General features: G+C 35.6%; 1 protein-coding gene across 8 annotated transcripts in view; it reads left to right on the forward strand.

The window, feature by feature from the left end:
* Window positions 1-15,907, forward strand: part of CAPS2 (calcyphosine 2) — a 33,385-nt gene that overhangs the window by 2,432 nt on the left and 15,046 nt on the right. For 3 of the 8 annotated variants that reach the window (XM_037390153.1, XM_037390152.1, XM_037390151.1), the window contains 7 exons: window positions 1,626-1,672; window positions 2,957-3,002; window positions 3,137-3,256; window positions 4,190-4,231; window positions 8,927-9,049; window positions 12,708-12,775; window positions 15,066-15,185. In XM_037390153.1, coding sequence (XP_037246050.1) covers window positions 1,626-1,672; window positions 2,957-3,002; window positions 3,137-3,256; window positions 4,190-4,231; window positions 8,927-9,049; window positions 12,708-12,775; window positions 15,066-15,185 — 566 coding nt within the window. The other 5 variants (XM_037390158.1, XM_037390157.1, XM_037390155.1 and 2 more) reach the window with 5 other exon arrangements.

Consider the following 15,907-nt stretch of genomic DNA (forward strand, 5'->3'; position numbering starts at 1 on the left):
GGAATTCTTGGACTTTGGCTGCCAAGTTGCAGTTTTCCTTTTTTGTTTGATTTGGAATCAAAAAGGACATTTTGTAAATGATATCACATCGATGTTACAATGCTTCCTTTTAACCAGTCTCTTGATAAGGAAATACCTGTGTACAAGAACAATTGGGGCATTTAGTGTAGGTTTTAAAAGAAAAGCCCATTTTTCTCTAATCTTTCATCCCTTTTCTTCACCAATTCACGTACCCCTCAGTTTCCAAATTCATACTGCCTAGTCCATGTGATCCTTGGTGGCTTACAAAAATAAATCTTAGATTAAAATCAGGTTGAAACTATGTGCTTCACCCAATAAATGAGGACATTCAGGATGATTTTTGTTTGCTTTATTCCCAATCCGATGACTTCTGAAAAAGGAATTACATTAAGACTTCAACATCTAGAATGTGGTATGCTCGTTATCTTATCACTATTTGAAATGTTACGCAAAAATTATGTACTTGCGATTTAATGCATGGCGTTTAGTTTTGAGAGTAAGCCTGAATTGTGTTAGGTTTCTTAACGGGTTTTTACATATTTGACCACAAGGTGGTGCTGTTCATTATGTGTGCCCTTACCGGAGAGAAACTATTGTTTTAAACATGAATACCCATTTTTGAAGGCGTTAGAGGGTAGTGTTGCTGAACTGTGAACTTTTTCAGGAGCAGGCTACAGAGGGGTGTCGCAAGAAAGGAGTTACAGTTTTGTGACTGCTTTCAAACTGTGAAAGGTGTTAGGGCACTGCTGGAAATAGGATGTCTGCTCAGTTCAGACTGTGATGCTGAGATCTCTAAGCTTGAGGAGTGTGTGTGTGGGGAAAAAAAAAGATGCTGGCCCTGGTTCACAACATCCCCGAACCATTTTTTTTTTTTTTTTTTTTGTCTTCCCCTAGATTGGGAGGCCCTAGTTGGGGAGTTGGGGGAATTGTTACTGTGTGCTTGCCCCAGTCAGATTTCCCTAGGGATTTGGTGTTGGCTCTTTTCAGAAAGCCATTGTGGGGTAGATGAAGCTTTGGCTCGAGTCTTTGCTTCTTGCCATGTTCTTCTTGCTCAATTGAGTTTGGAGATCTGTGTGGGACACAACCATGCAATATAAACAGTGTGAGTACAGAAGCTGCCTTCTAGTCATCATCATGTGCTGCTATATTAAAGCTGAGATGATACAATTACACCAAGTATCAGGGCTTCTTTTCTGAGCTAGCTCCTTGTGAGCCAGCTGGCTGTCAGTGTTGCGGTTTTGGTTTAAGGGTTGGCTGAGGGGTAGGTTCCTAACCAACAAGGATAATGTGACCTAAAACCTTGTGAGCAGTGATTGCACAGAGCCTCAGGAACATGGATTATTTTTAATGCATTATTAATAGCCGATGTAGATACTGCCTTGATTCTTAATCGCTGGAAATCTTTCTGTAATGACATGATTTGCAAGAATCAACTTTCAATGAAAAGTTTTTGTTTTGTCCTTTTGTTAGTAGCATCTGAGTCAAGTATATTGGACAGATACTCAGAAGCATTGTTTTTAAATATTTCAGGGGAAGCTGAAAGAGAACTATGTATTGTGGTCCCAATCCCCATAGGTATATAATAATGTGTCATTTTTTTGTAGGGCTGGAGACCAGATACATGGGCTACTCATGGACCTCGCCCACCAGAGTAAGTCTGCTTCTATTTTTCATCAGTTTCTTTAATTGTGCATTATTAACACAATGCATTTCCATTTGTATTGATATGCAACTCGTGTTCCATGAAATTTGTTGTCATAGGTTTGTTTTGTATGATTTATATTTAGAGTAGAATATTTGATGCATTATTTACATTGGAATTAAGTTGATATACATTTGGTTGAGCTTGACAGTAGAATTGTACTCGGAGCTTTTATATTTATACCTAGTCTTTCTTGAATATTTTTAATACAGTGGTCTGCAAAAGGAGAAAACATTTTTAAACCATTGGCCTTCTTTGCAGGTATTACAGTAAAAGTTACAGGGAAACTGTTGTGAAGGGTTTTTACAAGCAAGGGGAAATTTTGTACAGTGCTTGTAAAATTTAAAACTTTACAGTGACTTTGACAGATAAGCAACATCTGATATTTTAAGGACCATGTTTGATAGCTTAATTATTTTTTTGTTTACTTAAATGCCTTAGATCCAATGTATCTTTCTACATTATTTTACAAGTATGTGTGACCATTGCCTGGGATTGTTCATGTCAATTTCTGTGTACTGTCAGTTGTTCTTTAATGGAAAAAGACTGGAAATTAAGGAGCTCTCTTACTCTGTGAAGTAATCTTGTTATAATAGGGCTGTTTGAAAAGTCTTAGTGGTAAAATAGAAAAAAATATTTATTCATGGTGCTCCAGAGTATACCTGGAATAAAGGCAGAAGGTACAGACATGCTTTGGTAAGTTGGAGATGTTTATATCTCTTTAAGCAGAATAAAATACTGAAGTATAGCTAGCTTCCACTGTGTTAATCTCTTACAAAAAGTTCAGAGGTTTTTTATCCCGAGGAGCTCTTGCTTTTCCATTGCCTATTTATTGACTGATTATAGAGGGATGTTGACACAGACCTGCTGTGGAAGGCAGGAATGCGGAATCCCTGATTTATGATCTTGTTGCAGAAGCAGCAGGGGTGTGAAGGGGAGAAGATTGCTGTGCTGGAAGAGAAGAAGGGCTTTGCAGAATCCCTTTTCAGCTACCAGGGTACTTTGCAACTGGGGAGGAGGACAAACTCGGTGGCCAGTTCCTGAGCTGAAGCAAGAGGAACTAGTAGGGGTTGGATAAGTAGGCCATCTCCAGTTGTAGTGAAACTGTTCGTAGCAGGGAAATTTTTGTGAGGGCGCTAATAATAATAATAATGACTAATAGGCAGCTTGCTTTTACTGTAATTGAAAAACAAGATAAAGTACTGCTATTAAAACTGTTTTAACTTCCTGCAGGGTGCCATGCCTAGATCTAAGGAGACTGGGAGATTCTGATGAAGAGGTAATTATAAATTAATTCTATCTTGAATAGTTTTTAGAACTCATGTGTTGTAGGAGTTTATAAAAATATCACTCTAAATATAAAAAAACCACAATTGCTTGTCTCCTCTCTCCCCCCCTTCCCCGTAATTTTAGGATGGGGACTCTTACACACCATACAGTGGAAGTTATCCTCATGCATGCTCTCTAGAGTCATCTTCAGATTGGAGAACATCATTACAAATGCCATATGCACATCATTGTCAGGCTCAGCAGGTCAGTCTGTCGCAACAAATACCTTTAAAATATGCCCCTTTAGCAGTAACTTAGAAAAGCACACTTAGTTTTCTTATACATGTTCTGTTTTTTTCTTTTGGTTAAACTCGTATCTCTGAGTGCTATTGGTCCAAAATGTTTTTGGCAAAGTACTTTTTACTGAGAAACCTCTACAATATTTCAAAAATCCTATTTTCTGACATGCCTTAGCTCTTCTTTGTTGGTTGATACTCAGTCTTTTCACTGTACTCATTTTTGAAGAGATGTATTAATAGCTAGCTTTATTAACAACTCATCAAAGCAACTGAAAAATGTAATACTTTTGAAGTGGAATGTAACTTTGGTTTATCTTTCTAAACAAACTGGAACTTACAAAACCAATAAAGATAAGATTGATAGTAGTCAGTAAGTGTATGATTGAAGACGAAACCCAAGTTTACAAACAGTAAATACTCTTTCTGTGGAGGAACAGTTACTTTTGGTGAAAAGAAAACTTTTAGAGTTACGTGCAGCCATTTTGTAGGGTTTTTCTTAAGTCTCTTTGTCTTTAAAACAGAATTGTGACATTAGCTTTGGAATTCTGTTCAATTTGTCAAACCACCTTTATTGTTTAAATTTCCTGATCACACATCAACATTTTTTTTTCCCTAGATGACTAAGAAACTTAATCACCACTAATCTTAAGTACTTTATAAGGAAAATCAGTAGTCCAGATGCTTAGATTCTGGTTTATAGTACAGTACAGCAGTGTTCAGGATCCATATCCCCTATAAAAATTTTAGGAATTAATTTAATTACTCAGTTATTACATTTTCCTGAATGCAGGAAAAGTTTTCCTTTGAACTCTTATAGCTGAATTAAATTTGTTCATTTTTAAATGTGACAGGTTTTTATTTGATCATGATACATGTTTAACTTCTCTTTTTCCTTCAGTTTAAACAGATGTCTAGAAAATCTTGTCAGAACAAAATAGAGGTAAAGTAGCTGTAAAATATACACTGACAAAATCAGCAATTCAGTAGTAGAGTACTTACTGCATTTTCAGACCATATAGTGTATGTTTTAATTTCTTTTGTGTGATAGAAACTAGCTTATTGGAGACTATTCTTAATCTGCTGTCATTCCGTTTAGTATTCTGAGTGTTTCAAATGTGAGAATTAAAGGGAAAATACCGAACTACTGCAAACAGTAATCTTCTGTTTGTAGTCCCTATATATTCAAGAGAATAGATATCCAGAACTTTTAAGTAATTTAGGAAGAATGCAACCTACATGATTATTTTCTGTCATAATCGCGCACCATATATAACAATGGTAAAAATCTTACTACTAGTAGTATGTTTTTATTTGATTAGGGTGCAGGAAATATCCTAACTTATCAATGTTATCCCTTTTTGGAAAAATTGGAAAATATAGTGTTTAAAAATCTAATATTTCAAAAATATTTAACTTACGTAAACCTAAGAAATATTTCAATGAATGCATTTAAAACAGAGGTGTAGCTAGATGGAAAAACAAATATTAATTTGCACGTAACCTATGCCCCTTGAAATGAATAATATGGCGACTTGTAGGGCAGGACTCCAAGTTGGCTGAAGCTCAAGGTGAATCTGCCAAGTTCATCATTTTCTTTGTTTCCCTAGATAACCAAATGGTTTCTCAACTTGAAAAAAACCCATTGCATTTAAATAAAACCTGAAATGGTTAAGTGTTGGGTTTTTGTGTTTTATTTTGTTTTTTAATAATGAGCTAGGAACACGCTGTTTCTCAGAATATCTGTGTGCCCAGCATAGGTATTTTTGTGTGTCTGAAGATGTAATTGTAAGCATTTAAGTACGGATGGGTGGTTTTCCTGTGTATTGCATTATAAACGTGCAGTGCAGACATACTTGAGTTGCTGTACTCTTTTGAGGTCTGGATGCCTATAATTTCACTACGTGCTTTACCATTTTTTTAAAACATAAAGTTCATACATATAATACTGTCTAGCTGCAGGAAGGCTAATGGAAGGTTGTATGACTTTCTCTGTTTCTCAGGGTCTTTCTCCCTTTCTTCTCTGCTTTCCTTTATCTCTTGTTGCTTCCTTTCTGCCTTCATTATGTCTTAAATGCTGAAGTGCTGAATATGCAGGAAAATCTTCCGTTCACTTACCCTCTTGCTCTCCCTCCCTCTCTCTCTCTTTTTGCCTGACTTTCCCCCCGCTTCCCTTTCCTGTGGAGAAGATTTTCAAGCAGTTCTAAAATATTTTAATGTGTTCCTCTGAGCGGCCTTTATTTCTGCATTGCTTGCTTCTGGGGCCCTGACTGAGCATTCCTTTAGCAAGATATATTCCAGCTTCTTCAACAGCAGACTATGTAAGTAAATCTTCCCCAAATAGGTCATTTATGTAAGAATAATTTAAATATAGTCTTACCATTCAGGAATTAACCAGTGAAGGGATGTGGATCCTCTTTTGAAAGAGAAAGCTGCTCTTTCGAGAAGATACATCTCTAGAGATTTTGAGAAATGGTTTTCTAGGACTGTTACACTGCTGTTGCAAGATGAGGTGTATCAAGCAGAGGTGCTAGATAAGGCTGTCTTAGTTTTGTTGGCATTGAAGGAATATTAAACATTGAAGGTGTTAGTTATTCAAGAAGAGAAAGAAGAATGGAGTCTTGGCCTTCTGTCATTGGCGCTGCTTCTACTGATCCAGCCTCTGTTGTGTTGAGCACTGAAATGGGCGTAAAGTTATGAAAGTACTTAGCCATTTCAGCTGGTGTTCTAGGGAAGGAAGTCCCAGTACTAGTACTCGTCTGCCATCCGAGAGTATTAGGTCTTCTGACTGAAAAAAATCCATCAGCTCATTTTCAGCCATGCAAAATCAAGTGTCAGAATTCCCATTTTAGTGATCTGTAACGTCATGTTATAGGACAGAACCACTAAATCTTGCCTTCTCTCTTTAAAAGTGATGTAAAACCATTTGGCTGTGTACTTTTTAAATTTAAAAATGGCAGAATATGAAGAATGCCATGAAAATTAAGCCTGAATAGGCAGTTATATTTGCATTTTTTTCTTAATGTGAAGCACACAGTCAAAAAGTTTCAGAAGTTACACTGGATGGGAATTATAAAAATGCTGTTCTCATGCAATAGGTTAACCACAGGCTTTTATATTGATTACTCGTGGGTTTAGAATTCTGTTTTGGAGCAGAAGACAATACCAGAAAATATCTGTCTGTATTGCCAACAGACAGATACCAACTAAAGTGTTGTCAGTATGAAGCAGATATGAAGCAAGAATATAAGCAGTATTCTCGGAGAATTGCAGAAAAGAAAAAAGACCACCTCCTGTGTCCAGAAGCTTCAATTAAGGTAGCTGGCAAAGAAGTAATTGCATTTTAAAATAACAGATTTATGTTGGCATTTCATTACAAAATTTGGAGAGGTTTGCGCCCGTGTGTAATTAATTTCTTCCATGTTCTTATTGTAAAGAGATAAAAACCTCTAATTTCAGCATCTATTGTGGAGTAGGAAATAAAATATAGGAAGCTTGTTTCAGTTGTTCCAGAGAGAGAAACTGAGCTGCTTGTGAGAATCTAAGTGTGCTTGTGTTCTCTAGTAAGAAATGTGGCATTTGCCCTCATAGTGCACCTCTAGCCTGAGCATGAAGATAGCGTGATTGATAGGGAAGAGTTTGCAGCCTAAGATGATGAAAGACAGTGGGAAGATTTTGATAAAATGTTTTCAGACAAAGAAATGCATTCAAGCTTTTTTTTTATTTTTTAAATATATTTTTTAAATTTTAAAATATTTTTAAATATAGAAGTATCTTAATGATTTATTGAATTATGACTGTATATAGGACTTAAAAAAGAAGTGAAAGATGTAATCTGTACCATAGAGAACTCTTAACGTAGAAAATGGAGAAGAATATGGGGTTAAAATAATGAGAGATATCTGTACATATGCTTTGATGTTGTGTAAAATCCAGTGCAGGTTACTGTAAGCCATATTCATTCTGCCAGGTTTCTGCTGTGTTTTTAAATTAATACTAAGATGCAAACAAGGGAAGACCAGTGGAGAGAAACTGGAAAACAAAGAGGTGAAAAGTCAACTTTCCTCTTGTTCTGGAAGAGATAGTGGGGAAGGGTGGTTGCACAGAGCGAGATACATCATTGTAGGTGTAAGGGAACAGGAAACAAAAGTAAGCAACAGCTGTGGGGACTGGTTGAATGCTAGACACTGCTGACCATTTAAGAATCCTAATGACAAGTTAAGTATGCAGATGTTGAGGGAACATACTGTGCTCATTGCTTTTCAGAGAAAAAAGTTTGTGATGAATAACAATGAGTTTACTGATTTTACTTACTTAATGTTCAGTAGAATGAAAAGAGAAAGTCTTACAGCCACACTTCAAGTGTTCAGATAAAACTTGGAGAACCTGCAAGAACCTATAGATAAACTTTCTATATACAGATAGAAAGTGAGCAAAAGAGTTGATTGAAAAAACTAGTTCTGTTATTTTGTTTAGTTTTATGTTTGGTGGCAGTTGCTATTTTGGGGAATTAGTTGTAGCATTACTTTTTTTTTTACTTTTTTTTTTTAATGATTCCGCTCTTAGGTACGTATTTGACACAGTCATTTCATCTGTTTTCCAATCAGTAACTCCTTTATATGCTGTACTGCGAGCCTATCAGAGGAGTATTTACAGGAACAGCCAAGTTAATCTGAAACTGAAGAAGTAGGTGGCAAGTGTATACTGGGACAGAAAAAGCAGGACTGACTTATTCTGGTGATTTTTGGGTTCCAGAAAGATACTTGCTAAGCACTAGAAGCCATGCGCATCAGTTCTTATGGCAGACTTCAATATAATGTCTAGCAGAACAATTTTCTATTAGCTATTGTTGCTACCTGACTAAATTAATCAAAGCCTTTTTAGATTTGAAGATACTTACTATTTTATCTGATTAGTGGAACTTGTAATAACTTTTCTTCTCTGAAAAGAAGCTGCTCCTAGAGGAGCATAGCTAACAAAACCTACTCTTGATTTCTTTCCCATGTTCCCCCCTTCTTGACTTCTGTAAACAGTCTCCTTTGTTGGTTTTCTTCATATCCTTCATGTAGGAAATACATGGATCTACAAGTCTGTTAGATCCACTTGAGCAGTATGCTTTGGCTTTTCCCTGTCCAGACTGTATTTAACTGTATTTTGATTGCTGGTCAAAAAGCAGCATCTCTGCAATGGTGAACTTTGAGCTATATGCGTAATGGCAAATTCGCCACTTTCTCTTGGCTGTTCTTGAGCAGAACAGAAAAAGATGAGCTCTTATCTTTTTCTGAGAGGTACTAACAGTCTGTGTTCTCAGATGTGCTGCTGATTTTTCACAAAGCTTGTAGAAACAAAGTATTCTTTTGATTTTAAAAATTTTATTTCAATATGGTTGAAAGATGGCAAGTATTCAAAAGATATAAGGAAGGACTAGAGAGTGAGATTTTTAAGTTCAGTTTCTGTAGAAAGCTAGGCTTAAAAAAATTCTTTACTTTTTCTAATTAGCATTAAGTGGAAGAAGTAGACAGTTAAATAAGAAAGAAAGAAAAATTTTTAAATTATTTGAGGAAAATGGGGGGGGGTTATTTTGTTTTTCTTAAAATTAATTAAATTTGATTTATGAAAATAATTTATTTTTGTTTAGGGTACACAGCTTGAAGATGGACATAATGATCATCTTACAGCTCTTGATGAGAAAGCTTTACTGCAACAACGCTACACAAGCAAGCCCTATAATATGTGGCACAGTATAAGGAAGTCGGAAGCTGTAAGTAACTGGGCTGTTATTATGCTGTTAACTGTCTAGACTTGTAGGATGACTTCCTAGATGTTCAACAGAAGTTAGGTCCGTGGTGATTCGGTTTTAGTATGTAATTGCACCCATTGAAATCATGGTTTTAGTATGTAATTGCACCCATTGAAATCATGGTAGTTTAAACATTTGTTTCAATGAGAGCTAAGGTGAGCAATCCAGTGAGCATTTTTAGAAATCATATCTGCAGTACTTGTATCTTATGCAGTAAGGTATGTAAATGAGAATGTAAATTATGAATAATAAATACAAATGTACACATACGACTAAGATTAACTGAGTTGAGTGAAGCTGAGTATTGTGTTACGTTTCCCCTGGTCTGTAGCTTTTGCCAGAGCCTGTATACCATCATCCATGGATTCCATGATCCCATCAGCTCATTGATGTGTTTCTAGAGTAAACAGGCTGTTTTCCCTCATTAACTTCTGAAATGGAGTATGTGATGAGAACTGGCTTTGTAAGCTTATGAGCTCTGCTGATGGTATTAGATCGGGTCAACTGTAGCTTTGTTTGAGTCTTCAAGCTCCAAGGGTGGTGCTTCTACAGCATCTCTAGGCAGCACCTTCCCGTGATAGGCTACTCTCCTTGTGAAGAAGTTCTTCCTATTATCCATACCAAGCCTCCCAAGGCTCACTGTATAACCTTCACCTCCTGATGTACTGTTGGGCACTGTCAGAAAAGTTTGGTTCTGCCTTCTTTGTAACATCCTTTTTGTTGTAGGATGTTTTCAGCATGCCTCACAGCTGCTGCTTGTGCAAACACCCCAAGCTCCTTTAGCCTCTCCTTTCAGTTGCTTTGGCTCCAATCCTCTGTCGGATCCTTCCCAGGTTCCTCTCATCCCTATTGATCTTTGGAAGGAGGGAGCCCTGAAAACTGGAAACAAGTATAGCCTCACTATGATGTGTAGAGGGGAGTTAGAACTTCTCTTATATGGACATACCCAATATGTTTCTTTAATTTCTTACATAGACACAATTTTTACTCTTTTTAGGACTGAACAATAGAAGTCTTGCCCATCTAAGGCTAAGCCTTGAATTTAGGAGTATCTACAATAATGAAGAACCTTGAGATTTGATATCACATGATTTGCTATTTACATATGCAGAGTCGTGGCTGTCATAATTTGTTTTTGAAGGTATTGTTGAACAGTTAGCATTCTAACTTTCTCATGGAATACTAAGCCATGAGAAATTTTGTGATATTGTAGAAGTGCATAATACTTTTAATTTATTTTGCTTGCTTATCACTATGCACTCAATTTTACATCACTGCAAACATTTATTTGATTTCTAGTCTCATCAAAGGGAACGTGAATCTTGCACTACTGCGGCCACTATTCATTTTCATGATAATATCTTTTCAGAAAGTACCTTCTATTAAGAACTTGAGGAACCTCTTGTTATTGTTAGAATAAATTTTAAAATTATACTATAGGGTGAAGACATGGAAAAAAATTTGAAGTATCATTAGAGTAACTGCTTAATGTTAAATCAAATATGCTGAAAACACTGAGAAAGAGAGCAGTGCAGGACCACAAAATAACCGGTACACTGCAGCTGGCATGCTTTGAAAGGAAGTCAGCAGGTGTTTGAGCGAGCCCTTTTGTTACTGATTAGCACTCACGGTTGCACAGGCTGTCTGTCTCCTTCTAGGAGCATGTCTTAGGTTCTGTCAGCTTCAAGCTTCTGATAGTGGTCAGAATAGTAGGAAAAATCATAGTAACTGCATACATATTAATTCCATTGGGGGTACATTGCTTCAATTGCTGGCATTTGATTTTAAGATGCCTTAAAAATTTGCTTAAGCATACACAGTGTTAAAATTTCCTTTTACTGTAATTGTTAACAAAAAAATCTAATGTTACAGTAGCATTTCTCTTAATTTTTCTGTGGTTTGGGATGAAAGTCCCCTTATTCAAGCCAGATTGTAGCACATATGTAATTGCCAATAGATGCTATAGGTTTTTTTGGAAAAGATTGGTTTTCTATGAATAATTGTATCTTGTGAACAAGAGTTACTGCTTTTTAACCAGTGAGTGCTGCTGCAAGTTAAATGTTTGCCTCAGCAGTTTTGTAAATTCGTAGTACAGCTTTTGTCTAAGTTGAATGGAAGGTATTTCATGTTAAATTTAGTGACCTAGTATTCAATTGAATTTCAAGGCATAAGGTTTCTTTTTAAAAAAAATCAGGTTATTTTCAGCATGCTAGCTGGTTTCATGCTATAAGCCTGGGTCCATGCAATATGTTGTCTTTTAACAAACACTGATGTGTATTGTCACTTTGTCTTCCTTTACGTAATGCTTTTTAATATACCTGTTGCAACAGTTAATAGGCAAAGATTCAGTAACTTGGAATAAAGCACCATGTAGTTCTGATAGGTGCAAAAAATGAAATATGAAAGCAAACTAAAAGCCCCCTATCTCCTATAATTGAGAAATATTTAAGGCTTAAAATCCGTTCAGAGTAAACACCAACTGGTCTGGTGTTATATTATTTATTTGTTTTTTTTGGTTTGAAGTTTGTGGTTTGGTTGGGTTTTTTTTTTGACTAGTGGCAATCAGTATTTACTTGAATGTTGTGAATTATACCCATAACATCTCTGTGAAATTAAGGATTATCCCTTACAGTTACCTGCTGTCTGGGAACCAACTTTTGGTTCTTCTTCAGCAATGGGAAGGCCTGATCTGATCTATCAAGAATTTGGTTTGCACACAAGAATTGTGTGGAAAAAATAACCAATCAGAAAAATATCTTAATTCTTCAGTTTCGGAATTACCTACAAAGTTGTCAAAAAGGTTGCGTGAACTCCCTCAGTAACAATAATCTCTGTTTTCTCATATATATAACTAGTTATTTTTTTGGGGGGGAGGGGGGAATAAGGCAAATTTAAGTGCAGTGAAAAATTTCTGAAATCTGGAAGATAAAATGGAGAGAGGTGCTGGGGCTTGGTTGTTGCTGGCAGCCTACATGCTGTTCCGGGACATCCTCTTGTGTTTTGGTTTCTCTTTCTACGAAGCAAATGATGATCAATGCCTGAGCACTTTAGAGTGAATAGCACAAGGTTATGATTCAGTGTTACTCTAATAAAAATAATAATAATAGATCATGTTAAATCCCCTTCCCCCCTAGGATGATCTTTCTTGAAACATATTTCAGATTGGTCTGTCTCAGCAGAAAACTATTATGGCATGCAGCAAATAAAAAAAAGTCTTAAAAGATTTTTTTTTTTTGACTACATATTGCTGGCGGTAAAGTTTCATTCTCTGAACTGGAATCTGTGTCAGCCGTGAAACCTGGAATAGAGTGAGTTTCCTCGGGCTCTATTGTACTTAAAGAATTTATTGGAAACAATACAGAGATAATAAGGATGCTGTCTATCAATAGAAATACTAGAATTCTCATATTTATTGAATGCATAGACAATTTGAGTGTGTAGCAGTGAATATTATTTGTCTATCTGTTATGCAAATAGAATTCTACTAAAAAAGATGGGGAAAAAAGATTAATTGTGACATTGGTAAGAATGTAACCTCTGAATGCTGTCTTAAAGGGTAATTTATTATGTGAAGTGTCTGGTATATATTTAATTTGCTCTAGTCAATTTTTCATTGCAGGAGGATGTTGCTGTAGAGAGAAGAAAACGGGCTGTAGTAGAACAAGTGATGGTTGATCAGTTATCTAGGTAAGTGAATTTATAATGTAAAATTTAGGTTATCCCTAAAGAATTCAGATCTGTGAGTGTGTGACTTTTCTTGCCTAAGAGGTGTTTTGATCATCTTGTTCCAAGTCTTATGCAGTCTTATGTAGGGCTATTATTTGCAAAAATTCTTTAAGTTTTTTTAATTTAATTTAAAAGATCAGTTTAAAGTCCTACGTGTAAGTTCATTTTTTTCCTGAGAATAATTTTTTATTTTATATTTGAACCTAATTTATGGGCTTTACAATAGCACTAGTTCTCAGAAATAACCTTCTTGCACCTCACTAAAATATATGGATGCCTGCTTTTATGAATTAAGCTTTTTCAGTATTTATTTTCTTTTCTAAGAAACTTAGCTTTATTAATATTCCTTTATTAATATTGACACAACATCCCTCAGGCATAAAGCAGTATTGTACCAACGTTGGGCAGGTAGGAAAAAAATGCACAATGATGAATCAAGTTGGTCAAGGCTGTACAGGAAGGCTCTCCTAACTTCACTGCTATCCCTTTAGCTCCAAGAAGGTTTTTCGTCTGTGTAGGAAAATCCCTTTATATGTTAAAGGGGGAAGAAAAGTAACTTGCAGGTAAAGATAAGTATAGTAAAACCATCTTTCTTTATTATTATTATTCCCATAAACTTGTTCTTATTTTTAAGCATCCTTTAATAATTCAAAGCTTTATCCAAGTTTACTGGTTATGGCAATGTAGAATGGTGCAAGCTAGTTTAAGGTAACATGAAACTATATTACACTTGTAAAAAAATTATCTGGTAGGTCTTGCAGTACGTTGTGTTCTTTGCTTAGTTTACAATCTCTGTAGTCATCTGTACTGATATTATAGCCCATCATACCTCAAGACTTTGAGGTTGGAAAGTTGCACTTCACCATCTTATTTGTTTTCATTTGGACTGCAATTTAAATGACCTATATTATTTAGAAGTCTATTAATGCTTTTATGCTATTTAAAATCTGAGATATCAAGAAAGTTGCCTGAAGGAAACAGGATTGTCATGAAACACAATGTTAAATTCCAAGCATCACTGTAGCAGGATTAAAAATACGGAAGTGTTCAGAGCAGAAATCCCCAATTTTCTAAGAAATGCTTGTTCCATGTCATATCTACAAAGATACAGGTAAAGCACATGATTGCAGAGGTTATCTTAAAAATGTACTGGTTGTGTTGAAGTGTTTCTGTTCTAGTGATGTTGGATTAAACATACAGATTTGTTCATCTTGGATCATGGATGTTCATTCTGTGCTTAACCTGCTTCAGCTGCTTTGCCTTATTTTCTCCATTTATTCCTTCTCCTACTCAGAACCCTCATGTTGACAATGTCAAAACAATATTTAGTAGTGCTGCAGCTGCATCAGGGTGAACTTTAATTTAAAAAAATCTCTCTGTTTATGTTCCAAATATAACTGTGCTAGTACTGCCAAACAAATTGGTATCAGAGAACAGGATGCTAATTGGGGATTAGTTCAAAACTGTTGCATGAAAAAAATCTATTTTGATTTTTTTAATTATATTTTTTAGTAGAGCCAATCTTGCAGTTAAATCAGTGTAATTGATGTCTGCAAAGGTGCATCAGAGAGCAAGTTTATAAAACTATTAGCTGTGCAAAATTTTTTTCCCTCTGATCATGAACCATTTCAATAATGTAAAAAGAATCTAATTTATTTTTAAAGGGTCTCTTCTTTTGTTTACTTGTTGAACTGTTACAGAGAATATAAAAATTTTCAGAAACGGGTTCATCTATTTTTTTTCTGCTTGATGAGACTTTGGGGTCTTATGGGCTGTGTATACAGTGCTTTGGGAGAGGAATTGCCAGTCTTTTTGCTGGATGATGTCATTGGCCAGTATGACTAACTGCTGTCACTGATTTTTGAGGGAGCTGTGAATAAAGAATATCACTGATGGAATACTTACAGAAATAGTCAAAATGAGGAAAAAACACCTTTGTAATTCTAAGATTTGCCTTCTATATACATATATAAAATATACTTCAAATAATACATATATACATGTAAATTTAGAATATAGTAGTGCACTGCCAGAATATTATTGCATATATTTGATTTTGAGTAATAGACTTCAGAGTCTGTAAAAACAAACAGAAAAATAAGCCCACAGTTTCATGCAAGCTTAATGGGTAACCCCAAGATTTTATTGCTGTGTTATTCTTGGGTGTTTTCTTTCCTGAGGAAGAATTTGTAAGGTCTGAAATTCAAGCTTACTAATTTTCAGAGGGCTTCTCCCTGCTCTTTCTGATCAGAGCCATTATAAGTGACCCAGAGCAGTCCACACGTGATGATGCTTACAAGGAAGCTGAAGGAATTCTGGGACTTGGGAGAGCACCAATGCATTTTAGAAAAAGAATGCTCCATGAAACGAAGTAAGCTTTCTCTAGTGGTCTGGGTTTTTTGTTTGGTTTTTTTTGTTTTTTTTTTTTTTAGAAATAGATCTGCTGTGTTTGCCATTATTTGCAGCTCTGCAAAGTCTGTTTACCTTTCCAGATATTTTATTTCTGGCTTGGCTCCACTAGCTTCATGTGAAACCTTTTTTGTAGCCTCCCCATGCTTATAATTATGTGTAGTGGGACCTTTTTTTGTGGATCCTCTGGAAGAACATTCTTAAGCTTATATTGATATTGTTCATCATAGGGTCTTGCCAGCCTTTTCTGAGCTGTGGAATGCTTGTAATCTTGTCATATCCTTTTAGAGATTCCTATCCTGAGGTGCATAAAATTGCATAAATATGCATCTGTAAGTGCTAATGTAGATATTAATGATATAATCATACTTTTCTTTCATGTTTTGATTTCTGCGGCATTAATTAACCATATTGGTGTTTAAATGTCATTCCTGGCTGGTGAGCATTGAAATAGTGATACTAAGGGCTTGAGAAAAACTGAGAAAACACTGTGATCCATAAAATTAAGTGAATCTACAGGTCCAAATTCTTTTCTGCTGATCTTTCTCAACGTGCAGGCAAACATCTCGGCACATTTTAACATCCTGCTCTAAAGTCTTTCTCAAAAAATATCATCTTTGTATTCTTAAAAAGGGGGACACACACACAAAAACAGTTTCAATCTGTTACACCTATCACATGGAC

This window comes from Falco rusticolus, chromosome 5 (genome assembly GCF_015220075.1).
Source record: "Falco rusticolus isolate bFalRus1 chromosome 5, bFalRus1.pri, whole genome shotgun sequence".
NCBI lineage: Eukaryota > Metazoa > Chordata > Aves > Falconiformes > Falconidae > Falco > Falco rusticolus.